We start from the raw sequence: 27874 nt of genomic DNA on the forward strand, positions 1-27874 counted from the left end.
AGGGACACTTTAACCAGTGACCTGGGGAAGTTCAAACTCAGAAATGTTATTCATAGATGCCACAGAATATTTCTCATCACCTTGGCAGCTGTCCAATCAGGCACTTTCAAATTCTTACAGCAGTTTCTGATCAATCAAACTTATATTTTTCCCATGCACAGTTCAAAACAGTTTCACATTTTCCCTTTGGTCTTGTCTTTTAGATGACACTAGCAAGGTGCACATGAGGAGTTTTCATGTGGCCTGTGCCCTTTTGCCATCTCAAACCCCTATGGTTTGAAACTGGGATGGGGTACTGCCACTGCCTCCTTCCATTGTCTTCCAGATAGTGAGGAGGGCAGTGAACCCACATTCCTCTGTGTCAGCTATCTTGGATGCAGACTGGGAGCTCTGTGTAAGCTTGAAAACTTGTTTCTCTCACCAACAGAAGTTGGTCCAATAAAAGATACTACATAATCTGCTTTGTCTCTTTATTTCAAGTAGTTTCGCTTCTTATTCCAAGACAATTAACACACCAGGTAAGAACATTTGATCTTAATGAAACACCTAAAAATGATAATCTATGTATGTGAAATAACTGCCAGAAAAAGTCATAGATAAAGCAATATACAAGCAGAATGGAAATCATCTGTCATGTGACTTACAGCACTTTACAGTTAAAGTTACCCCTACGCTAAGTAATTTTTCCCTCTTTTCCCAAGCACTTTGAAAATACACCCTTATGCCCTGTGCAAAAAAGTCACAGCTGTGTAACACCTCTACATACAATTATAATTCAACCTGAGACGAGATTAAGTAAAATTTACCAGGGCACCGCTGCTCAACAGAATCATGAATATGATAAAGCTTTCAAACCAGTTGTGTTCAACAACTTTGTAGCAGATTTTCCTCAGGTTCCACCATGTTTTGCCTGGAAACTTTGTGGTATTCACCACACAACAAGGGAAATGTCGAACACAACCTGAAAGAGGGACACATGTTACATGAATATGCAGGGCAGCCATGGAAATTTCTGGGTTCAGGGGAAAGTCCTTAGTCTCTTAAACTTGTCTGTCTCCTGTTTCCTCTTTCTCAGTCCTTCATTATTTGAAAGCAAACTACAAAATTATTTGTAAGCAATTAGAAATATCTTGCACCCATTAATGAGCTACCTTCCAGCTCACTGGAAATTGCTAAGAACACTGGTAATGGTCTCAGAATGCTGATGACCAGGTTTACAGAACAAAGGTAACACACAGAAGGCTGGACTTCATGGCATTGGAAATTTACCCAGCGTTCTAAACGTCATGGCTAGCACTGAGAGCTGGAAGAATAATACAACTGGCACAAGGAGTCAGTATATCTTGGAAATTAGAGATAAAGATAACCTGTAGGATCATATAGTCCATCCCCTTTGACTGCAGAATTGTTCCCTACCTTTTAATTTCTAGTCCTTTATCCATTCTAGATTCAAATTAACAAACTGACTGGATTTCCACTACACACCCTCTAAGAACACTCAACTGTCTAGTTGATCTTACTATTTAAGAAAACTGAGGTTGAAAATCAGGAAAAGTTTCCTTTCAATCTCAGCACATCATTCATATACTTTTTAGTACTTACTTTATTATAGATGGGGCAGGCAGAAGAGAAGGTTACTCACCTGTGCCGTAACTGAGGTTCTTCGAGATGTGTCCCCCTGTGGGTGCTCTGCTTCAGGTGTCTGGCGCGCCTATGCATCCAGATCAGAGATCTTCGTCAGTAGGGCCCAGTCAAGTCGCGCATGCACGGCCTGTCTCACAGCACCGTTGGCACCACATGCACACAACCTCAGTCCCTCCGTTCCTTCTCCACCGTGGAGCAATAATGGGTCAGGCTCTGAAGTAGAGGGGAGGGAGGGTAGTGGAGCACCCACAGGGACACACATCTTGAAGAACCTCAGTTATTGAACAGGTGAGTAACCTTCACTTCATCGAGTGGTCTGACCCTGGGGGCGCTCTACTTCAGGTGACTATGGAGCAGTATCCCTCATTTGGCAGAGGGAACTTCGGAGTTATTGTGGTCTACAGATGATAGAACATTTACACCTATAGTTGCATCTGACCTGGAAGCTTGGTCAAGGGCATAATGTTTGGTATGTAGCCGCTCTACATATGTCTGTTATAGGAACATTCTTAAGGAAGGCTGTGGATGCTGCCATTTCCCTTGTGGAGTGTGCTCTGATCCGTTGAAGGGGTTGCACATTCTTTAGGGTGTATCAGAAGTGGATACAGTCTTTTATCCACTTAGAGATTCTCTGTTTAGATATGGTTCCCCCTTTAGAGCATTCCGAAATGGACACAAAGAGACTTGATTTTTGCTTGAAGGATTTAGTCCTGTCCAAGTAGAAAGCTAACGTTCATCTGACATCTAACATGTGTAGCGAAGCATTCTGCACATTCTCATGTGGTTTCGGATAGAATGTAGGTAGGTGTATTTGTTGGTTAATGTGGAACGATGAATTGACCTTTGGCAGAAATTTTGGGTGGGGATGTAGTATGACTTTGTCTTTGTAGAAGATTGTGTAGGGTGGGTGTTCCATAAGTGTCCCGATTTCCCCTACACGTCGTGCAGATGATTTAGCCACAAAAAAAGATACTTTCATAGACATGTGTATGAGACAGCATTTCACTACCGGTTCAAAAGGATATTCAGTTAAAGTGTGTAATACTAAGTTCCGGTTCCATGGGATAGTGGACCTGCGGATCTCCGGGTATGTGTTTTGTATGCCACTAAGGAATCATTTGACTAAAGGGTAAGTAAAAATAGTCTTGTCTGCTGTTTTCAGGTGAAAGGCAGCTATAGCGGCCAAGTGGACTTTGAGAGAGCTGAGTGACAGGCCTGAGTTTTTGAGTTCGAGCATGTTCTCCAGTACATTTGGGATTGAAGTCGATACAGATAAATTATGTCTGTTTTTACACCATTCATTGAACCTGGTCCATTTTTGGAGATAAGCTTTGTGAGTTGTTGATTTTCTGCTGTTCAATAACACTTTTTTGACCTGTGTTGAACATTCTAACTCTTCTCCTTGAAACCATGTAGGAGCCATGCCATGCAAGGCTCCCATAAGGGGTGTGGGGGGAGGAAAGGGTACACTTTTCTGGGGCCCGTAGACCCTGGGGGGGCCGGCCCAGGCTGCAACTCTCATTACCATGAGGACAAAATTGAGCCTAATTGTCGATCATGGCTCAGGATATTATTAGAAATTTATTTCCTTGTATCTATGTATCTATTGTCCAGATATTGTGAGATTTGCTAGAGCCAATCAGAAGCAGTGTTTGAGCAGTCTCAAGCAACATTCTGAACAGTGAGTTGCTGGACCTACTGGCCCAGCCCAGGCCCTTCTGTAGAATAGAGAGTGTGTGCTTGTGCAGTTAAACTAGGACTTATAGTTTGACACTGAGACACAGAAAGTTTTGTGCTCCTCTCTGTGACATGGTCTATCATATCAAGGTCAAGAACTACCAGTCCCAGAGTTTCTTGTGCATAGGCAGAAGGGAGGGACAGCTGATGGGAGGGGCAAAGCAAAGCACCATAAGACAGTGGGAGCCAGTGCTGCTGCTTCTTCTGGTAGGATTTGCAGACCCACAATATATGTGAGTAAGTGTCTAATTCACTCACAGTCATACACACACCCCATACTGCCATGTCTGGTGGTGGCTATAAATACAAATCAAGCAGCCAGAAATGTAAGGAGGTAAAAGAAAGGGAACTAAAAGAAGCTATAGGACACTAATCTATCCTCCAATTTTTCAAATCAGACAAGGCCTTTCTGCAGTCAGGCAATATACTAACTAGGGAAGCAGATGACCAAAATCAAGATGAAAATGATTTCAGTACAGAGACAGTGTCTGTGGCACTGGCAATTGATGATAAAGAAAGCTAATGCTTGAAGATAGCCAGGTAGTATCACCATTAGCAAAACCACATTCAGGATGTTTACAAGAAGCAGGAGAGAGTAGTGCTACACTATCTGATTCTTGTCTTTTCAAAGATCCAGGCTTGTGGCGTGAAAACATAACAGATTCTATCTGGTGTCCTGACTTTTGAAGAAATGTGGAAGCTAGCAAAGTCAATGACAAAAGATGTTGATGGGCATAATTTTCCTGAATTTCTTCTCAAATGTAAGACTTCCAACAAGAGAGAAAAGATACCAAGAGACTGGCTTGTTTGGAGTGCTACAAACCAGCACTGTATTGTTTTCCATGTCGGCCGTTTCCTAAAGTGAGGCTTAAACAACGCGGTATGCTGCCAAAAAATGAAGGGTATTCACCAATTGTGAAGAAATGGCGTAAGCTATATACTAAACTTCCTGAACATGAAAGAGCATAGAACATAAAACTTGCTACTGCCAGTGGAAGCAATTACAGCAGTCACTGTCAGGTGGACATGGAGTGGACAGTGAGATTCAAAAACAAATATTAACAGAAGTTACAAGATGGAAAGAAATACTGGAAAGATTGTTGGATGTTACCTTATTTCTTATTTCACGAGGTTTAGCATTCCAAGGAGATAATAATCTGATGGGTGACCCACACAATGGTAACTTTCTTGGAACTCTTAAGATTATAGCTCATTATGACAGCATGACTTGTGACCATTTGGCTAAAGTCAAACAGAAGCAAACAGAGAGCAGAACAATGAAAGGACAGGCTCATTATCTCTCATGGGAGCATCAGAATGAGTTTATTGAATTATGTGGTAAGAGTGTGCAGAAGACCATCCTTGCAGAGAGAGAAAAGGCCATTTATTATTCCATCATATGTGATGCTACTCCTGATGCCTCTCACCATGAACAACATGTGTTGATATAGCAATTTGTAGTTCACAACAAAGACAGCGGTACGTTTAACATTAAAGAAAGGTTGCTTGAGTTTATCAACCTTGATTTTAAAAAAGGAGACAAGATAGCTGAAATGCTAATTGGCAGCTTGAAATGTTATAACATTCCTCTGGATGACTGTAGAGGTCAAGGATTTGATAATGGCTATAATATGTCAGGGAAAATAAAAGGTGTTCAGGCCTGCATTATGTCCAAAAATGAACTTGCTATGTATTCTCCTTGTGGTTCCCATTCACTAAATATTGTAGGGATTAATGCTGCTGCAGCCTGTACTGAAACATTAACATTTTTTGGTTGTGTTCAGCAACTTTTTGTGTTTTTCAGTGTTCGCCCAGTGAGGTGGAAGATTATAACAGATAGGATACACTGCTCACTCCACTCTCACTCAGCTACACACTGGAGTGTACGTGCTGATGCTGTCCATCCACTCACAAAGCATCTTCCAGGTATTCTGAAAGCACTGGAATGTGCTCTTGAATTAAACTTGACACATGAAGCTCAATCACAAGTAGGATGTGTAGGTACTTCAGCTCATTTTTAGGCCTTTTGATGGCTAGCTTCTGGTACAAAGTTCTTTCAAGTATTGAGGACAGAAACAAGATTTTACAAGCCAGAGGAATCTCTCTTGAATCAGAGGTAGCTCTCATTGCTGATATTATTGAAGAAATAAAACAACTTAGAGATCAGTGGCGCAAAATTCTACAGGAAGCATGTCTTGTAGCAGAAGGCATGGTAATTTTGGCACAATTGCCAAAGAAGAGAGGAATGAAATGGAAAAGATTTCATGATGAGATCTGAGCCTGAGGAATCATGTTCTACCATCTCTGAAAATGAATCAGTCTTTATTCAGAAGGAATGTTTTCGATGCAAATTTGGACAAAGTCATCTGCGAATTATAGGACAGATTCAAAGCAACCAATAACATTTGTTTGACATTCCGTTCAGTCCTAAAATATGTGACACTAGAGCCTGGGAACTAGAAGAAGCTTCTAAATGTCTACTTCACAAGTATCCTACAGATCTCTCTAAGAATTTTCCTTGCGAAACGTTGCACCTGAAAAAAATCTTCAAGTCTACTTTTGGAAAAGAATATGAACTACCCACGCTTATCTTACTAAATGAGATTTACAAAAAACAACTGCAACTAATTTTCAGTAAAGTGTGCATAGCCCTATGGATTTTTTGCACACTGCCAGTGACTGGCAGAAGCTGAAAGAAGTTTCAGCAAGCTAGCACTCATCAAAAACTGCAAGCGTTCTACAATGGGGGAAGAACTGTTAAGCCACCTAGCTATCTTGCAAAAGAAATTGACTTTGGGGGGCTAATCCACGATTTTGCAATGAAAAAGGCCAGAAAAATAAAGCTTTAAAGTTAATTGACCTAATTATAAAATGTTTGCAGTCACATTGGTCCATTAGAATAAAAAAATCAAGACATTGACCGGATATAATACCTTTATAAAGACCAAAAAGTTACAAAATAGTAAGCAAACTTGAAGGACTCTCAGGCTGGGTATTATGTTAAACAAAAATAACAAAGGGGGGCATTTTTCAGAAATGTAGAATATGTAACAGTAATTTCAAAATTCAAACTTTTTTCATGGCTCATGAGATTGTATGTATGGGATGAGGGATTGTGGTATGTGTGTGGGAGGAGGTCCATGTTACAAGTTTGTACTGGGCCTAAAAATATTATGCTTGGGCCCTGATGCCATGAGGTGGAGTTTGTCTAAGTGCAGATGCAGAGTTTGGCCATTGTCCTGATGTAGTAGGTCTCTGTGTGTTGGAAGGACTACTGGTGTGCATGTCAATATCTGGAGCAGGTAAGAATACCACATTTGTCTCGGCCATGCAGGAGCTATGAAGATCACTCTCGTTCTGTCCGAGCGTATTTTGTATAGGACTTTTAGAATCATTGGTATGGGGGGAAACTCGTAGAGTAGACCTCTGTTCCACCTGATAAGGTAGGTGCCACCCCTGGATCTGGCACCCAACCCTCCTCTGGAACAGAATAGTGGGCATTTCTGTTTCTGTGGGATTGCAAAGAGGTCAGTGGTTGGACAGCCCCATTGCCAAAAAATGTTTTGCAGCACTGTGTCGTTTAGTTCCCATTCGTGTTTCTGTGTGAAGTTTCTGCTGAGGGCATACCCCGTTATATTCTGGCGCCTCAGGAGACATGGAGCTGAGATACTGATGCCATGATGGACGCACCGTATCCATAGTTTCATTGTCTCTCTGCATAGCGAGTATGACGGGCTCCCCCTTTATGGTTTATATAGTACATGCATGCAGCGTTGTCCGTTGTGACTTTTATTGTTTTGTTCCTTATAAGAGGGAGAAAGTGTAAGCATGTGTTGCATATTGCCCGAAGTTCTAGCAGGTTTATGTGTAGGAATATTTCCAGTAGAAATCACCTGCCCTGTATAGTGTGGTGTAATAGATATGCTCCCCATCTGATAAGGGATGTGTCTGTTGTGAGTATAATCAAGGGCGGTTCCTGGTAAAATGGGAAGCTGGCCAGCATGTTTGAAGGGTAAATCCACCACAGTAGTGAGTCCTTGACGTAGTTGGGCATTATTAACACTTTGAGTAGGCAGTGTGTGCAAGGTTTGTACATGGTGGTTAGCCATGCTTGTAGGCAGTGCATCTGCAGACGCGCGTGCCTTACTACATACGTCGTGGCTTCCACGTGGCCTAGAAGTTGGAGGCATGTGTGGGCCGTGAGAGTAAGACTGTTTCTTATAAAAGAAATTAGATTCCTGATAACATCGGATCTCTTCTCTGGTAGTGATGCCTTTGCTGAAATTGAATTGAGTGTGCACCTATAAATTCTAGCTGTTGTACTGAACCAGTGTAGATTTTTGGTGATTTATCATGAGTCCCAGTGCTTAGAATAGCGGTTGTTTGCCGGGTGGCTGTTAACGCTCCTATTTGAGTACTTGTTTTTAATAGGCAATCGTTCAGGTATGGAAATATAATTATTCCCCCCCTGTGGAGGTATGCGGTCACCACAGCTAGTATCTTTGAGAATACCCTTGGCGTTGTGGAGAGGCCAAATGGAAGTACTCTGTACTTGTAGTATCTGTCTCCCAGGATGAACCTGAGAAATCGTCTGTATGCATGGAGTATGGTCATGCGAAAATAGGTGTCCTGAAGGTCAAGGGCTGAAAACCAGTCCCTTTGTTCCAGTGCTGGTATGATGGTTGATAGCGTGACCATTTTGAACCTTTGTACTCTTACAAACTTGTTTAGCCTTCTGAGGTCTAATATAGGTCTCCATCCTCCATTTTTCTTCTGGGTTAAAAAGTACCGAGAATAGAAACCCTTCCCCATGTACAGTTGTGCTACCTGTTCTATTGCACCGAGGGGTACTAGACAATTTACTTCTTGTTGAAGCAGTTGCTCATTTCCCTGAAGAGGGATGGGGAAGGGTATTGGGTGGTAGATATGTGGGTGAAGGGGATAGAGTACCCTGAGCGTATAATTTCTAGTACCCATTTGTCCGATGTTATGGATACCCAAATAGTTTGGAATGGACGGAGATGATGACTGAATATTGTGATGGGTAATCTTTGCACTGGAACTTGAGGGAGGTCGTTTAGGCCCTCGACCAAACTTTCAAAATTGTTGTTTCGATGAAGGCGGCTGAGATGTTGATTGCTTCTGTTGCTGGCTATTTTGCCATCTTCTCTGAGGTCTTTGCCTTGCTCAAATTGTGTCATATTGTCTCTGTTCATATGGATATTGAGGATATCTCCTTTGCTAAGGCTGATATCTGTTTTGTCTCCTTCTCATTGCAGGAGTGTATGTGCTGAAGGTCCGCAACCTCGCTTGTGAATCCTTCATTGTATGGAGGACTTCATCTTTTTTCTTGCTGAATAATTTGACTTTGTCAAATGGAGATCTTTGATGGTGGATTGTAGATCCCTGGTTAGGGCCGCCGAATGAAGCCAGGAAGCTCTCCGCATGGCCATGGTTCTTGCAGCTGTGTGTGCTGCGTCAAAAGCAGCCTGCAGGGCTGTTCTAGATATAAGCTGACCCTCTGTGACAAGAACTGGAATTGCTCTCTTCTTGCCTGTGGGATGACATCAATAAAATCCATGAATTTCAAATATGTGTCATGGTCACAGTTTGAAAGTAGCACGGCATAGTTGGCTACACATAAACTGTAGAGTGGCGGAGGAGTAGACTTTCCATCCGAATAGATTGACTTTCTTCCAGTTTTTGTCTTGGGGTGTGGATTTTTGCTGAGTCTGTTTGCCCCTTTGTTGAGCTGCTTCCACTACCAGAGAATTGGGAGGGTGTGGCAGAGTAGAGGGTGACAAGCCCATCCGTGCCTCTGCCACTCCCAACCCAGCTGCCTGGGCTCGGGTAAAGTTGGTCAGCAGGCCCCAGACTGCAAGCAAGGAAGCCAAGCTGAAGGTGCTGATGAGAGCATGCCAGAGCCATGCCTAATGAGGCTATGGGGAACAGCTGTTTCCCTAGCTGGAGGAGTATATAAGCCAGCGAGGGAGAAACCAACGGAGAGACATGGCCAAGCAGGGCAGGGAGGACTGTGAGTCAGTCTGCCTGCTGGTCAAGAGGGACAAGCAACCCTGAGCCTCTGAGCCCCTACAGTGCCTGGGGCAGGGACTGGGGAACTGACTGTGTGCACTGTAAATAAATGAACATGGGTGACTGTGACGCAGACAGCTGTGAGTCCTTCATACAATGGGGGAACCCCGAGGGCCAGGAGGGACCGGCCAAGTGGCATGGTACAGAGTGGGATGGGTGAACAGGAACTCAGCTCCCTTTGAGTGGACGTAATATTTGTTATCGGCTCTTTTGCACGTGGGTGTGATGGTGGCTGGAGTTTGCCACGTGGAATCTGTTGGTTCCATTAGTGCTTCATCCATTGGCAAATCTATCTTAGATGGTGCAGTGGTGTGCAAGATCTTCAAGAGCTTTTGATGTTTCTCTGATACCTCTTCCAGGGGTATCTCCAAACCCTGTGCCACTCTTTTGAACAGCTCTTGAAACTGTCTGAAGTCGTCCGCACTAGTATGTGGGGGCAGCATTATGGTATTGTCCAGTGAAGAGGAAGAGTTATGTGGTGTTGGTGATGCTTGTGGTTCTAATGCATCATCTACCTATGCAGTGGCTTCTGATGGAGGGATTATGGCCGACTGCATTGATTGCTGTGGGGACGTTTCTGTCCCTATGGGAAGTAGAGGGTCTGCTGTAGTCCCTGCATAGTGAGACCATGCTTCCCAGTTATGCCACTGCATGGGGTATGTCACTGGTGGGGCAAACCATGGAGGTGCATACCATGGTTGTCCTGGGTAACCTCCATATCTCCTATGACCAGGGGGAAAAGATGTGGGTCTACGTTGTGAGGAATGTTGATATTGTCATCTTCTCTGCTGGATGATAGTATTGGGGACATTGGTGGTGATGTGTTTGTGCCATATAATGGAGAATCCTCTTGTTCCTGGTGTTTTTTCTTAGATTTGTGTTTTCTACTCGGTACTGGACAAGTGCCATGGAGTTGGTCAGTGTCAACATCTGAGGCGGTGTCGATGGAGTGGCCAGTGTCGTTGTGTGCGTGGCTGTCTCTCTTGGTGCCATAGTTGCATGCAGTGCCAGGACTGCAGTCCACACCATTGTGCAAGTTGGTGCCAAGGTTATGGTTGGGTCCGCTTTAGCAGTCAGAGCCCTTTTTGGTGCTGTGGCTGCCGGTGCCCATAGGGATTTCGTCAGAGCTGGATCGGAGGAGATCTTTACTGTTTTGACTCTCAATTCCATGCCATTGCTATGACGCTCCTTCGGTGCCATTGAGGCTGCAGGCAGCAAAGGGGTCTGCGTGACTGTTATTTTAGTCGGTGCTGGCCTTTTTTTTGGCAGGCTTTTAGATGGCATTGAAGCCCTCTTTCTGCCTTGTCTGTCGGATGGTAGCGGTGAAGGGTCTCACCCAGTGTCTGAGGCAGGTCTCAGGGAATTCTCCATTAGAATTAATTTTAACCTGAGTTCTCTGTCCTTCTTGGCCCATGCCTTGAGGTTCTTACAGTGGGGGCATTTTTGCATGAGATGCCCCTCACCGAGGCATCTAATACATTGGGCATGTCCATCAGACGCTGCATGGCATCTCTGCACGAAGTGCATCTTTTGAAGCCTGGGGAACCAGGCATGGTAACTGAATAACTACTATCTACACAAAAGAATAGAGTAAAAGAGTTTAAAGAAAACAATTTTTCAATTTTTTTTTTGTTTTTTGAAAGGGGTAAGGAAAGGAAGTAAGTAACTAAACTAATTAACTTAACTTATTTTCTAATCAAACTTTTCTGTCAGAACAAGCAGTTGAAAGGAACTGCTGCAGCTCTGTCTTGGACCATGGATGGTTGAGAAGGAACTGCGGGATTCAGGTTGCACGTGCACGGCTCGCGGTGCCAACAGCACCACCAGAAAGGCCGCTCAGGCACGACTCGAGAAGATGATGCTGATGAAGATCTCCGATACGGACATGGGGGCATGCCAGATACCTGAAGTGGAGCACCCACAGGGACACCACTCAGTGTAGTGTTATTCACTCTGTTTTATGTTTTGAGGAGCCACCTAGACTAGACAGAGCAGGTGTATGTGTAGCTAGGCCTTGCGTGTTTATAAGTATTTAAGAAACATGGGTGTTTGGGACTGAATTGCACCAGTATAGGTACTTCATATTATTTTTGTTGTGTAAATAGCAAAAGAAAAAAAACACCACCTTATTTGGTGGTTTGATAAACACAGTTTAAAATCTTGCCTTATAAAGTCATCCCTGCAGACCCTTAACCATGTTCTTCTCCTCTGAATTCTGTCCAGTTTGTCAACAAGGAATGAAAGCAGTGTTCTAAGAACAGTTTCACCATAAAGAGAGGGACTATTACTTTCCCTGATCTACAGCAAGTTACATCTGTATATATAGTTCAAAAGTTCATTAGACATTCATTGTGCTTGATACAGGGTCTGAGCCAAATCCCACCAAAAGCAATTGGAATCTTTCCCTTGGCTTTGGATGGGCTTTGGATCACGCTTATGTTGCATTACAAGTTATACGTCATTTTTGTGCAATACCCTGCTTCATTCTCTTTTGAAATTACTGCTTCCAAAATTACTACTTATCTTTGTTTTGGATTATTTTTTCCCAAATAACTCAGTTTGTATTTTCTAAGCTGAATTTCATTGTATTATTTGCCTATGTGTTTTAGGTTTCCTTCTTATTATTACTTTGTCAGCATTTGTGTTTCCAACAGTCCAGTTTATTTTCATATGCAAATTTAATTGACATGATGTTTTCCCTCATTTCCAAATCATTAGTGAACGTGTTAAATAGCATCAGACCCAAAGCTAATCTCTGCAATATCGCCCAATTTATGAATTGTCCACAAGCAGCTTCCAGTTTTTGTAAATGTATTTGCTATTCAAAACCATTAGCTGAATCACTTAGAGCAGTGGTTCCCAACCTGTGGCCCACAGGCCAAAAGTGGCCTGCGGGCTCTTTCAAAGTGGCCTGCTGCTCTCCTCCTGCTGGCTGCAGAAGAGAGCCACTGCCTAAGGACCCAGGCAGAGCACGTTGCCGCGGGGCTACAAAATCAGTGCAGCTAAGGGGATGGGAGATCAGAACTCCCCTCCCGCTGGCTGTAGCAGGGAGCATGGCAAAACACTCCACCTGGTTCCATAGGCGCTGGGGTCAGAGGAAGGGGAGATCAGCATTCCCCACCACCAGCTCCAGCAGAGAGCAAAGTGGTCTGCCTGAGTCCCTAAGTACTGGGGTCCCTACTAGAGTCAGAACAACGGGATCACTGATTTCCCATCCCCCTGGTTGCAGAAGGGAGCCACTGCCAAGGGACCCAGGTGGGGCACACCAGGCTACAGAATGCGTGTGATTTCCCTGCTGCAGCCAAGGGGATGGGAGATCAGCGAAGAGGCAGCCTCCTCACTGAATACCTTCCATCAGGCTGCAGTTGCGGGGGAGCTGCTGGCAGAAAGTGGTGGCCCTTCAGGGATCTAAAAATGATATCTGTGGCCCTTGAGCCAAAAAGTTTGGGAACCATTGACTTAGAGGAATAATTTTTGGTCTACAGACTGTTTGTAAGCAGTTTGTTGTGAGTATTCATATTCACTATTCAAAACTCAAATTATATTGGCTTCATGAGGCACATAAATCCTTGGTTGAATGAATGCAAGTATTTGAAACATTTGCTATATCTGGTATAATTACTCCCATTTATGAATTCAATGTTTTATTTCTGCTAACATTTTCTATTTTTCACTTAAAGGTTCAACAAACCTTCCTGCCATTAAACTCATCCTCCAGGATATTTGTTACAAAATGAAACAATCGAATGGATGTCATATAAAATTAATAAATAAATTAGTTTTTAGTTTGACTCTATCCTTCTCTTTGACAACCTTTGTATGCTGCTTTGGCCCCGATCCTGCAAACACCTTCATACATGCTTAACAGCAAGCAGGTGAGTAAGCTTTAAGGGAGCTACTCCCCTGCTTCAAATTAAACTCATGCATAAGTGCTTAGGGCAGGGGTTCCCAAACTTTTTGTCATCATGACCCCATTTTAATGAAGTATCTCTTTCCAGGACCCCAGACAGCCTGGAGGACACTATTTTGCTTTTTGCACAGTGTGACCTCGCAAACCCCATACATGCAAGGTCATGCTGTGTGGAGCAAAATGGCATCCTCCACATACTAGGGATTGCTGCGACCCCATCTGCTGATGACACGACCCCATTCAGGGTCACAACCCACAGTTTGGGAACCGCTGGCTTAGGGTCCTAGAATGTAAACTTTGCAGTGCCTACATCTGCCTTTGTGTGTATAAAGTATCTAGCACATTGTTGGCATGACCAGAATACAAATCAATAATGAATAATCATAATATTCACTGGATTTTTTTGTGTGTGATCAGTGAATTTAGCTGTTATGGTGATCAGTGAACTTGTTTATGATTCTTCAGCAAGTTTTTAATCCATGTGATCTCATATCCTGCGGCATTTAAATTAATATTCCAAATAGGTTTTTCATGCGTACTATATCAATTCCTTAGGAATTCCTTGTAATAACATTATTGATGACAGATTGTTGTAGATTTATGTAATTCTTCTGGAATTTAGCATGCTATTTATAGCATGAACTAATTCAACAGAAGCTGTATCCCCCATATCTAAACAATTTCAGCTTGAAAACAGAAAACTATTACAAACTAGATCCTCAGGTCCAGCCAAATTACTCTCAGCATAGGACCTGAGATGAGGAAGAAAAGGTGACTATCCTGGTGGAAGCCAGGGGCCAGTTCTACCCTGACGTAAATTAGAACAGTCTCTAATTTGTTCTAATCTGTGAACTGTTCTAATCTATGCCAGCAGCAATGGCCTCCAAGGAGGTGTTCTGCTGTCTGGAGATTACTGGAGTGCAACACACTTCTCCCACTCCTGATACTTGCACCAAGTAATGAGGGCAGGATGCAGTGGTGCAGACCTGGCTATGTCACTTCTGCAGGAGATAGGGATGCCTCTTTTCTGGGGAAATCCCCAGTTTCCCTGCTAGAGATCTACACAAAGGGATCTGACCAGAGCTAAAGATCTGGCTGTACATTTGTAATTCATAGCCAAACAAGATGTATCAGTTCCCATTTAAAGCAGCATTGAAAGTAGAAATATTTCCAAATATATCAGACTAGCACATCAATCCATTTACTTTGTGTAAAGATTGTATTATCTTTCTTGTTTTCAGCTATTCCAGTGTAAATATTTCCTTTTAATAGCTTCAATGTTCATATATCATGGATTTTTCATGTACAATCTCATTTCCCTTGCCTATTCTGCAGCCAGTGTCTCCGCTACAGATATTTCATCTATATTACAATTAATATATTAATTTACAGCCTAAAGCATAAGCATGGCACCACAAGGGCATCAGCTTCACTTGTATCTACACCAGGGCTAGTTTATAGAGCCTTTGTTAAAAGCCACAGTAATTTAGTACTAGCAGATACAATGAATCTGCCTCATTCTGAATTTTTGGTCAAAATTCAGGAATAGAAGAGTGGGAGGAATCAGAAGCAATTGGCAAGGAAATAAAGGTGGGTTGCAGGGGAAGAGGGCTAGGTGGAATGATAGAAGGGGCCCTGAACAGTGAGAGTAAGAAAAAGTGTGGAGAAGTAGATGGCAAGAGAGATTATGGTAAAGAGGGGCTGTAGGTATCTAGAGGGTAGTTATAATGAGAGAGGTAGCAGGAATGGGGAGCAGGACAAAATCAGGAGCAGGGTAGCTGGGGCAGTGAGGAACAGTAAGGAAGAGGCAGCTGGACAAGGTTACTAAGTGAAGGAAGACTCTGGATGGCAGATGCAGAGCTGCAGCAGATAACTGAGGTCACAAGGTGGATGGCTACAACAGAGAAAGGGAACACTGAGAGGAAGCTCAGCCACTCAAACTGTAACTACTAATTGCTGGCGGAGGGGCAGAAGGGAGGAGCCTTTGTGTCTTGTGAGCCAGCTGGAAAGAGGAAAGAGCATGTCAGATGATGAGAGTGGCATTGTGGGAAGGGATCTGAGTAGTTGGTCTTTCTAAAATCAGTTAGTTCTCCAGGAATATTGGTCCTTTATAGTCAAAAGGAATCATAACTCAGGAGGAAATGAATCTAACTCGGAACTGACTTTCATGACATATTATACCCTGTTACATCTACTACAGACAGTTCAGGGAGACTACCATTTGCTTTGTGTAATAACTAATATAAAGTAGGGGTTTGGAGGAAATGTCAATAAATTTATATTTTTCTCTAGTGAAAACCTCAACATTCTTAGTTTTGGCTAGGAGCCAGCTGTGAAAATTTAAATGAACATTGAGCACAAATATTGGCATGAAGAAAACTTGTAAAGCCATAGAACAATTTAAAGTTGGCTTCTGGACTTACCATCCTACAGAAATTCAGCTGAATTCTAACAAGTTCTCTCTGCCTGTTTCACATCCGTTTTGGCTATTTCAGAGATTGATGGATGAAAAGTGCTATGGAACTACTCAGAAATTATATTATTATTAAATATTCTGCAAGTAGACAGAGTGCCTTTGTGTTGAGTGCCTGAGTGTCTCAACATTAACTGGAACAGACTATTTTGGATTGTTCTTCTCACTTCCTAGTCATAGTGAAATTAACAGATCCTTACTTTCTGAAAAACAGTTATCAGGTTCTTTTAAGTCTTCTGCCAGCTCAGAGATCTGTTTCAAAAGTTCTTCTGAATTTGTCAAATCCACTGTGCTGCCTTCAGAACAGCTGATGTCATCAAGCTGCTACATAAGAGAAGACAATGTATCAATTTTTGCTTAATGCAGTCACTGTGCTTAAAAATAAACTAAGTACCTACATTGGTGAATAGTTCTAATTTAGGAAAATATTCAAAAATTAAAGCTTAGTTGGGTACTGAAACTTATAAATAACATGGAAATTTTGCAATGTGGTTTCTGCTTTACAAGTATATCATACATATAAATTCACAAAGAAGCCAAAGCTACATTTAAAGGTACCATATTAATCACTCTAATAAAACTCGCAAATGGTAATGATTCCAATTTTTCTTGAATTAAGTGCACATAGTTCTTAAACATGGACCGGCTTTAAAACATTGCACTAGTTAGGGCTGAAAACACTTAAAACCAGAGCACCCCACTTTGGGAGAAAGAGAAAGAGAGAGAGATGAAAATATAGTTTCATCAGAGTCTCATTTGGAATGAAAGTACTGTAAAATGCCCTTGATAATTTGCATGAAGTAGAACATGTAATCTCATAAAATATAATGTATTCTCCACTGGCATAAACTTCTTTCTATTCCAACATATTTCACACTTCCCAGCACTAAAGGTGTGTGAATAATTCATAACAAATTATTTATTCAATTCTGCCTCTTTTCCTGTTTCCAAATTGCTGATGAGCAATTTGTGATTTTCTTGAATATGTTCCTTATTCAAAATTATTCTCCAAAGACTTCTGTAAATAATCATAGGATTTTAGTTTTTTTGTAGGCAATTCATTTAAAATATTCAGTATTTAAAATCTGAGCTGTTTTGATTGGACACACAGACAATATTGTATGTTTCCACTCCCTGATTGGAGAAGTATATAACCCTTAGACACAATATTTCAATATCCAACTTTACATATACAAAATTCACTTACTGGGTTCCAAACTGTATAGAAAAAAAACACTGGACATAACAGAATAGTCCCAGAAACCATTTTCTGGGAGAAAACATTTTTTGTTAATTCAGATGTCAAGAGATGTAAAATAGGCAATGTTAATTTTATAGGTAATCTTTCTGAATCAAAGGCAATTCAGAACCCAGTTTCTTTTCCTAATAACATTTTTAATCAATACTTACAAACACAGCATTGTGCCATTTCCATTCACAGACATCGACTACTCCACCCTTAAGCAATGAGACAGAATACTTCAAGCTAAATATAACTGATGTAACTAAATTTGTCAGTCGTTATGATGCAAGATTAATCAAAAATAGAACTATGATGAACACCTGTATGGCTAAGATATCTGAGGCCTCCCAAATACTTGATGAAAGAGCTCTTGTGCTTTAAACACAAAATAGATTAATAAAGATAACATTTAATGTATAACATTATATTTAGAGTCATTATCTTTATTAGATTCTAAAAAACTGAAACAGAAACATATAGAGATTGGCCAATGTTGGTGATTTTATGTTAGGGAAGAACACTGTGTTACCTCTTTTTGTCCTTGTGATGATTCAGCCTTCCATTGTTTACATATGTTAAACTCACTTAAGTCTTCAGAGAAAACATCAGATCCTTTACTCCAAACTCCTGGGCTTTTACATTGCTCTCCCCCCTGTCTCAAGTGGTTTTCCTGCTGAAGATAATCTTAGATGGTTTATTTTATTTTCTCTTTTCCTTTTTGTGTCAGAGGGATGGCACACTTAATTTTAAAGTAGAACACGCCAAATGGAACACAAAATACCTTGAACTGCTCACTTATAGTATTGATCTTTATGGAAAGAAACAAAGTGGGAAAAGTTTTCCTTTGTTACCTAAAATAAATTAAGGAGTTTATGGTTCAGCCAGCTGGTTAATGGCCTGATCCAAAGACAACTGAAGTCAATGGGAATCTTTGCATCAAGTGAAGAGCTCAGTATAACTATGTAGCAGCATTCATGACCAGCAGGGGAGATTTTAGAGTCACAGTCAGCCATGACTCCTGCAATACTTCCCACGGATACCCAGGATTCTGAGGCACTTTGCTACCACATGCCCTTAGCAAGGGGAAATCTTGTCAGTGCCTGCTGTGGGTCACCTCCCCAACCTCACCGGGCACAGGCAACACAAGCCATGTCCTCTACACCTACACAGGCACCATACTTTCTCTCTAGCTTAGAAATAGGCATCTGCCAAACCCCGCATCCTCTCGCTGTCTCCCTGGAATGTCCAGCCCCTGGTCCACTGGACACTCACTGTATTCATAGAAATTCACCAGTTATACCTCAGATCTCTGCTCCATTTAACACTCAGCACTTAGATACATTTATAGTGAAAACAGGTAAAAGTTTATTCAATAAACTATAGGGCTTCCAGTGATAGCAAGCTACAGTATTGGAAACAAATGGTTATATATCAAATAAAATTATTACCTGCATTCTAGAACCTAGACTTACTGTATTAGATACTTTCATGTTTTATAAAGCAATGCTCATCCAAAATCCTTCAAGCACTTTACTGCCAGACCTGGCTGTGATCTTCTGTTCATGAGACAAGTCATATTATCAGCTTGCCTCCTAGGTGAAAGATGCAGGGTACACCTCCAAATATACCCCACCATCCATTGTTTTTACTCATAAACAGGATTCCCTCCTACTGTTTATTTTTCCCCTGTAAATTCTGTTTTTGAAGATTTTGCAATCTTTTCATTAACATTTGACTCAATATACAAACAGGCACCCATTGTGAGACATACAATGCCTAATACACACATGATCAGACAGAGAAATAAACCCTAATACTTGCTGCTTGAAAGGAACATTCCTGAGGTATGTCACCTCTGGGTTACCTGCCTTGAGAATCTAATTTTCAGTATAGACACACATCTTTTTAAATATTATCAGTACACACATTTTACAGTGATTATGATGTCCAGAGACCTCACATGCCACCGTTTAGTGAATTATTATGCATATAATTGACCCAGGGGATCCCTGTAAAACTATATGAACCCTCACGTCATGTGCCGGTTGGCATCCAGAGGTCCCTATGGATCACAATTCCATAGTTAAAAGGGAGCTGCAAAATTCAGACAAACATAAAAATGTGATTCTCTGAACTATAATATAGGTTTGAAAGAGCCAGTCCATTCTTAACCCATCCATATTTTTGCTGAGGTGGCAGAACAGAAAGAGAGGTCTCCTTGTTAAGAATTCACAGCTTGAGCTGTTGACACTATTTCCACTCCACCAGGTTACTGATGCTAAACATAGGCTACGGCTACAAAAATTCGCCGCCATCAGATCAATTTATCTGGATCAATTGAGCAGTCAGTGCAGACCCTCTCAGCTGATCCAGAAATCGAGGTACTAAGACCACCAATACAAGTAGCATAGCACTGCGTCGACGGGAACAGTGCAGTGAAGATGGAGCGCAGAAGAAAAGCTCAGCAGTCGACGGGAGTTACATACGTTTTTTGCATACTTTTCGTAATTCCCATTGACTGCCACCAAATCTCGCAGGTAAGTGCAGACAGGGAGTTAGATTAATAGATTTCAAGGTCAGAAGGAACCACTGTGATCAGCTAGTATAAACTCATCCATAACTCAGGCCATTGAATTTCACCAAGTAATTCCTGTATCAAGCCCAACAACCTGTGATCTGTATTAGAGAAAAACATGCAATCTTGATTTAAAGTTTCCAAAGGATGGAGAATTTACCCAACCTCTTGGTAAGTTCTTCTAATGGTTAACCACCCTCACTTTTAAAAAATCTAAACCTTATTTTCAATTGGAACTTTTTAAACTTCAACTTTCTGCAGCTGGATCATCCTTTGCCTCTGTCTTCTAAAATAAAAAAAAACGTTAGTATCAAACATATTCTCCCTGTATAGGCTTCTTACCTGTTTACTGTACTCAGTGTCTGAGAATATGCTCGGCTTATTATCATCTTCATAATCCTCACTGTCAGAATCTGCTTCAGCAATAGGGACACAGACAAGTGTGGTAGGGTTGGTAATAATATCTTCAAGATTGCTAACTGGGCATTTGTCCCCATTTTCCTCAGTCCCATTGTTACCATGATTCGCTTTAAAATTCTTCCCTTCTTTCCCAGTCTCCACACAGATGCTCTTGGCAGCCAATTTCATTTTCTTTTTGGCGGCTTTTTTGGGATGCCTGAACTGTCCACAACAATAATCCCATGTTGCATGTTTCACCAGGTGAAGTCCCCTGTGGATCCGAGCAAACGCAATCCGAAGATTGTTCATCTCTCCATCATCTTCTGCCGCTTGAAGATTGTCAGCACTGAAGGAGTTCAGCAGTAGTGCAATGAACAGATTGAGAACCTGAAAATAATTTAAATTAAGAAAATCAATGGCAATATAATTTTGACATGTAAATAGTGTACTAGCAGATTACAGTGACTTTCTAAACCATTTGTTTTCAATGCACCAGTCTTAACAAGACAAAATGAAAGTATTGTTTAGCAAATTATTTTTCGTGCACCATATATGGCTCTCACAAAGGCATAAGTTTCCAAGATCCTCCAAAAAAAAAAAAAAGGTATGTTTTGTGTAGCATAAAATTATGACCTTTTCACCAATCCAGGGCTGTGTATAAAAGTCACACAATATCACTGAAACACAAACAAAATTATTTAAAAAAATTGGTGTATCACAGTATTCCATCAATCCCCACAAGGAGCAGACAAATACCTATTTCTATATTCATTTTAAGATAAAAGAGAATGAAATGGTTACTTACCTTACAGTAAATGTGGTTCTTTGAGATGTGTTGTCTATTTACATTCCACGAATGTGTGTATATACCCTGTGCACTCACATCTGGATTCTTCGGGCCAGCAGTGTCCACTGAGGACTTCAACTGTGCTCTGAGTGTTCTCATGCATCCAACTGAGGGCACAAAGTGTGAGGCGACCTCAACTGCCCCTCAATTACTTCACTGATACATAATCTGAATGCTATAAGACTTTGTTGTATCAAGGAAGATGGGTGGGCCATGGACTGTATACAGACAACACATCTCAAAGAAATAGTTACTGTAAAATAAGTAACCATCCCTCTTTGAGTGCTTGTCCATATACATTCCAGTTGCCATTCAGCAATCAGTAATTTAAATTCTTCTCTGCAGTTCTGCATGATTTTTTCAGTAAATTTTAACATTATCATAATCATAATTCAAATACTTGTATTTTGCCAATAAAAATTTGTAGTTGGTAATTCTCAAAAACCTTGCAGATGAGTAAATTTAACACCCAAACAGATCTAACTTTTTGGGCTCCTTGTCCTGTGGGGTTGATTTTGGAGGAGCCTGATGTTTTGATCTTTTGTGAACTGCAGATATTATGAGAGATACCAGAGTTGGATGTGTATAAAACTGCTCAAACCCAAAATACAGAACATGGTATTGACATTCTGCATGTTTACATTTAGGGGCTATCGTGCTGGTATCTTCAAGAGCAATATCTAGGAGGCCTTGATTAATAGCATCACTAGATGACCTGGCTTAGTGGTGTGCAAAATATCCAGGAGTTTGTGTGACCTCTCCTGGATCACTTCTATAATTCTCTCTAGCACGTCTTCCATCCTCCTGAGAAGTGCCTGAAAGGATTTGTAGTTATCTAGTTGGTAGGATAACACTGATGGGAAGACAAACTCACGCTGCAGAAAAGGACCTGGGAGTAACAGTGGATAAGAAGCTGGATATGAGTCAGCAGTGTGCCCTGGTTGCCAAGAAGGCTAATAGCATATTGGGCTGCATTAGTAGGAGCATTGCCAGCAGATCGCGGAAAGTGATCACTCCCCTCTATTCGGCATTGGTGAGGCCGCATTTGGAGTATTGTGTCCAGTTTTGGGCCCCCCACTACAAAAAGGATGTGGACAAGTTGGAGAGAGTCCAGCGGAGGGCAACAAAAATGATTAGGGGGCTGGAGCACAAGACTTATGAGGAGAGGCTGAGGGAACTAAGTTTGTTTAGTCTGCAGAAGAGAAGAATGAGGGGGGATTTGATAGCAGCCTTTAACTACCTGAAAGGGGGTTCCAGGGAGGATGGAGCTAGGCTGTTCTCAGTGGTGGCAGATGACAGAACAAGGAGCAATCGTCTCAAGTTGCAGTGGGGGAGGTCTAGATTGGACATTAGGAAAAAGTTTTTCACTAGGAGGGTGGTGAAGCACTGGAATGGGTTACCTAGGGAGGTGGTGGAATCTCCATCTTTAGAGGTTTTTAAGCTGTGGCTTGACAAAACGCTCACTTGGATTATTTAGCTGAGGTTAGTCCTGCTTTGAGCAGGGGGTTGGACTAGATGACCTCCTGAGGTCCCTTCCAACTCTATGATTCTATGATTCTATGATGAGAACATGGGAGCTGGAAAATTGTGATCCTCTGATTGTAGCTCTTCCTCAGAGTCTTGATACAGAAACTCATCAGTTGGGCAGATTCTCGAATAAATCTTGGTGCTACTCTGCATTTGTGGAGGTGGAGATTTACGTCTCAATCTTGTTGCAGAAGCTGATCTCCCTGCAGAGTGAACACTCCATGGAGTCAAGTAGGGCCAGCGGTGCTGATAATCATAAGAAGCTGCAGACCATGGAGGTGGATAGCACAGATTTAGGTCCCTGTGTCTTCTACCACTAGAGTAATGGTAGTGAATCCTAGAATCTGTTCCAGAGGTATATGCTATAGACCTTAGCCGAGGGAATGAGAGAGAAAAGGCTCTCTTCCTCCTCAGCATCTGATGATAGTAAAGGAGGACTGTTTCTTAAGAAGTGGAACTGATGAGGCAGAGGTGGGAAGCATATGTTTAGTGTTACTTACTGTCAGTGCTTGAGAGGGCACTTTAAGTGACAACTGGGAGTGGTGAGTCTGGTATCATTAAGACATATAGCTCTCCCAGTATCATATAACTCCTCGGTACTGAAAACTGACAACCATTAAGTAGGACGTGAGAATGGATGATCAAAGCAATTTACCATTAGGCCTCAAGTACCCAGCTTTTATCTACCTCCCCCATTGTTCTCTATGCACTGTATATGTATATGATGCCTCTATGTTACCTATTTGCTGTATCATTTATACCTACTGCATCTGAAGAAGTGAGCTGAGACTCACAAAAGCTTATGCCTGCTGAAATTAAATTTGTTAGTCTTTAAAGTGCCACAGAACTCTCATTGTTTTTGCTGTATACAGACTAACACGGCTACCCCCTTCAATTCAACAGGTGTCTTTCCATTGATTTCAGTGGGCTTTGGATCAGATTTTAAAGAAGTCTGAGCAAATCCAGAGAACAGAGAATTTAAATTCCTTTAAAGTCATTTGGTAAGCCCTGAACTGCAGCTCTGGCAGAATGTTTTGAGTTAAAATCCTGGTGCAGATCTGGTGCTGCCAATATTTTAAGAGGAAGCTCCCACAAACATTTTCTTCCTTGGTCTTGCATATACCTCATGTCCAGGCATATGTGTGCGGGGCTAAGAGAGAAGGGGTAATTGACTGGTCGATCTATTCATTTGGACAAATGTGTTTTTTTCATAACCAGGCATTCATCCTGTGGGCCAAAGGATGTTATTATCCTCATTTTACAGATGGGGAAATTGAGGTGCAGAGATGGAGTAACTTTGTCAAGTTCGCACAGTGAGAAAATGGGAGAGTTAAGAACAGAACCCAAAAGTCCTGTCTTCTAGTCCTATCTGCTCTAACCACATGTTCTTGTGAAACATCACTTCTAAAATGGTTAAGAAGACAGGAACAATTTGGAAAATCAGGAGACACTCAACCTGTGGGAGTGGGAGAGGACAATCACCTTCCCTCTGCTAGGTCTGGTGGTTACCTAGTGAAACTGTATGAGATTTTGACCTCAAAGTGAACTGTCCCCAACAGTGCCTCCCCAGTAAATATATTCAGCAATGGGAGGATGGAGACTTTAGAAGACCAGACTGAGAAACTTCCCCAAGGGCAGGACAGAGGCAGCAAGGAATAGAAGAGAATTCCTTGGGGAAACATGTCCACCAGATCCTGACATCTTTGGGGGGAACCTTTCCTGCAGTGTCAGACTGCAAAGATAAGAGGTTGTGGAAGGTGAGATGCTATTCACTAGGAAGGGACAAAGAGCGTGATTAGTTTATGATGTTAGTGAATTCCCAGGTGACCTTTTGTAAGTTAAAAGTGCTATGTATATAGGGACTGATTTTTTAAAATTCTGCACTATGAAGACCATGACAACTTAAAATTTCACAGCGGCTCCAGGGATCCTTTTACTCTACAGCAATGGTCCCCAAACTGTGGGGTGTGCCCCCCCACAGAGCCATGGAGAAATGTTCGGTGGCATGGGACAGGACCTGGGCCAGCCACCATGGGGGGCAGAGAGGGAGCGCCACTCAGCCCCGCTCTGCTCCCAGTTCTGACCCCAGCCTTGGCCCCCAGCTCCCAGCCCCATTCCTGGCTGTGGCTCCCTGCCTGTGGCTGGGGTAAGAGGAGGCGCACACCAAAAAACCACAACCACAGGTCCATGCCACTGAAGTTAAAGCAGAATCTCTGTGATCAGTAAGGGACCAATGATGCACAGATGAGCACTTCTTGATTTCATTCAGTAAATACACATCAGCCTGTTCATTATAGTAGTGCCCGTCTATAGCACCTTTCATCTAAGGATCTCAAAGCACTTGAAACACATTAATTCATCTTCCAACATCCCAGTGAGCTGTAGGGACAGTAAATATCATTCCCATTTTACCGTTAGGGAAACCAAGGGAGAAAGAGATTAGGTGACACTGGGCAAGATACAATGTGAATCAGTGATACGGCTAGAAATAGAATCCAAATTTCCGGTCTCCTTGGCTTCTATAACCATTAGATCACAATCACAGGATGCATTGGGTAGGGTGGTGGCAGTGGGATAGGGATTAGGAGTAGCAGGGTATGCTGGGGGACAGATTGGGGATACAATGGGAGGGTTCAGTGTTTTGTGCAGCAAGAAGGGAACACCCATAACTGGAACATCTGGGGATGCAGCAGGTCTAGTTTAGTTTAATATCACTAGCTTTCTCTATGTGAATATTCATTTCACATCAAGCTAGGGTGTAAATTTGTTCCACATTAGCCTGCTGCTCATTAAATGTGTGGACCATGTAACTGTCCACTAAATGTGTGGTCCTTGTGGACCATGTGACTGCGCACTAAAAGTTCCATAGTGAGCTTTGATCAATCTGGTTTGAAATGGACTAAATTTTCTTGTGGACAAGTCCATTGACTCTACTTCTGGGGCTTTCCTCAAACTCTCCCCTGACAAAATGCCCGTTCTGGGTGAAACTTTGATTCAGGAAACCCAGTGGCAGAAAAATAGCAACAAGACTCAGGGGAAAACCCTCTCTCAAAGTGGTTGGCAGGTTCAGGCCAGCTAGTCTCCAAGGGTGGTTGTCCCATTTTCCAGCTACCTCACTGTATGTGGACTGTTCAGCTCCTTTGTGATCAGATCAAGTTATTTGGCGTCTATGATCATTTTTGATACTTCTCACTGGAAGAGACAGTTATCCCTAGATGGTTACCTCGTCTCCTGCCACACAAAGTTTTTGACAGCTTTACATTTTTTTGTTTCATTGCTACAAGAGATCACTGCCAGCTCCAATCTACTATTTTCAAATAACATATATGATGAGAATCTTTGATCCTGAGCCTTCTATCATTTACACCAGTGTAACTCCAATTGAGGTACTCCTGATTTACACTGGTGTAAGCAAGAGAAGAATTGAGTCCTGTACCCTATGAGTCTTTGGCTGCATATATTTAATTTTGCATTGTGTTTTGAAATATGAGACTGCGTTGGAGAGGATGCCATGTGAACATCACAGGCTGATGTTTTTGATTAACTCTGAAAGTCCTGGGTTTGTAATGTTTGTTTTAGGAATAACTACAACATGCCCATAATGTTTGTTATTAACTTTAAGTTATTGTTATGTGCTTTCAACCTTAATTCCAAAATAACATAGTTTTTTGTGGGGGAATAATAAAAATATTCACATGTTAATATTTGTTTTTAAAAAACAAACGAGATTCCACTGATTCACAGAAAGCAACTTAAAGCCATTCAAAGCCACTTTGGAAATGAAAACATCATCTCAGAGTTAATGGGCCAGCATCTCCTTTTATGTACACTAGTTTAGAGGAGTGTAATTACATTGATTTCAGTGTAGTTGCTCCTGATTTAGGCTAGTGTGAAAGAGAGAAGCAGATCCAATGTCTTGCATCTATAGAAATCTGAACTATGAGCCTGCTTTGAGCTGTGTACTGGCAGAATCCTGATTTCAGTGGTGCTAAATGTTCGTCCAGGGGCTGGCTGCAAAGAACTCAGTGCAGAAACAAGTTTTGATATGCAAACACTTAGTGACAATTTACACCAAAGTCCTGACAAGAAAAAAAATTGTTGCCAGTATTTTTTTCTGTTGTAAAATTATTCTTCCCTGGAATGAACATTGTCATGTGAAAAGGTTCATTTATACATTTCTGAAAGTGTCTTATTCTAAATATTAACAGGAGTTCTAAAGGTCAAAGACAGACAGGGTATTTCCCAGAGCACAACAGACAACGGGTGGCCTCTTTACCATCATATCTAGGGGATTTACCATTTATTGATAAAAAGACAAGTAAGTATATTGTATACTATATATGAAATAAGAAGAGAAAAATATCTGGAAACTCACCACTAGGTTTCCTATCACCATAGCCAGCAAGAAGAAAATAAGGCATAATGGTTGTCCAGCTACTACCATACAATCCCACATGGTCTCAATCCATTCTCCACACAGAATTCGGAATATAATCAGGAATGAGTGGAAAAAATCCATCATATGCCAACGTGGCATGCAATCCTTACATTTTTTATTGTAATGCTCTCTGTAACATTTTCCAAAAAGTTGCATTCCTACTACAGCAAAAATAAAGATTATGATTGCCAGAACCAGGGTGAGGTTATTCAGGGCATCCAGTGCATTACCAATTATTTTAATGAGGGTATTTAAAGTTGGCCAAGACTTTGCCAGTTTGAAGATCCTCATCTGTGTAAAAAATAAAACATAACATTTGACAACAGAAGATTAGATATTCCTCATATTGCACTTTAAAGACATTATACAGACATTTTAAACTACTCAAACACTGTGAAATGTAGGGTATTTTTAAGTCAGTATATGATCAATGCACTATAGCCATATTGATTTGCATGTGTATTATATCCCTGTCCCCTGCGCTTTATCTGTTTGTATCTTTTCGCTCTCAGGCCCTCAAGGGCAATGACTGTTTCTTATCTATGTTTATACAGAGTCCAGCACAATAAGCCCCCAATCCTGGTTGCAGGCACACTTCCATAACATAAATGTTTACTACTACCCCTACTAGTAATTTATTACCAACTTGCATTTTGAATTTCTCAGGAGAAAATCTTGCACGATAGCACGTTGGCAGATTTCATTCCTCCTATATTTCTGTCTCTTAGAAACAGAACTTTAATAAACTTTCTGATTAGCCTAATTTGTACTTGATTTGCATTTACAAAATCAAACTTTTATATGCAAATTGTCTGAATTTTGGACCCACAACTTTCATTGATATAAGTAGGAGTTATGGGTGGTCAGCATTTTTTGTAATCAGGCCAAGTACCTATCTTGAGTTTTTATAGCATCCATCACCATAGTGTACAAGGCAATGAACCAGCAAAACACTTTGAGCACATACTTAATTTTGACAATTTAGTAC

At 41.5% G+C, this 27874-nt stretch overlaps 1 protein-coding gene across 2 annotated transcripts in view; it reads right to left on the minus strand.

Moving 5' to 3' along the window:
- The window catches only part of LOC137149320 (sodium channel protein type 5 subunit alpha-like), a 107128-nt gene that overhangs the window by 39676 nt on the left and 39578 nt on the right, over positions 1-27874 (minus strand). The window contains exons 15-20 of one of the 2 annotated variants that reach the window (XM_067542806.1): positions 26824-27177; positions 20018-20461; positions 19928-19936; positions 17630-17752; positions 16058-16178; positions 807-961 (exon numbers count right to left, since the gene is read on the minus strand). In XM_067542806.1, coding sequence (XP_067398907.1) covers positions 807-961; positions 16058-16178; positions 17630-17752; positions 19928-19936; positions 20018-20461; positions 26824-27177 — 1206 coding nt within the window. Of the gene's footprint in view, positions 1-806; positions 962-16057; positions 16179-17629; positions 17774-19927; positions 19937-20017; positions 20462-26823; positions 27178-27874 lie in introns of both variants that reach the window. The other variant, XM_067542805.1, reaches the window with a different exon arrangement.

This window comes from Emydura macquarii, unplaced genomic scaffold (genome assembly GCF_026122565.2).
Source record: "Emydura macquarii macquarii isolate MOO-44397 ecotype Brisbane River unplaced genomic scaffold, CSIRO-AGI_Emac_v2 contig_719, whole genome shotgun sequence".
Taxonomy (NCBI): domain Eukaryota; kingdom Metazoa; phylum Chordata; order Testudines; family Chelidae; genus Emydura; species Emydura macquarii.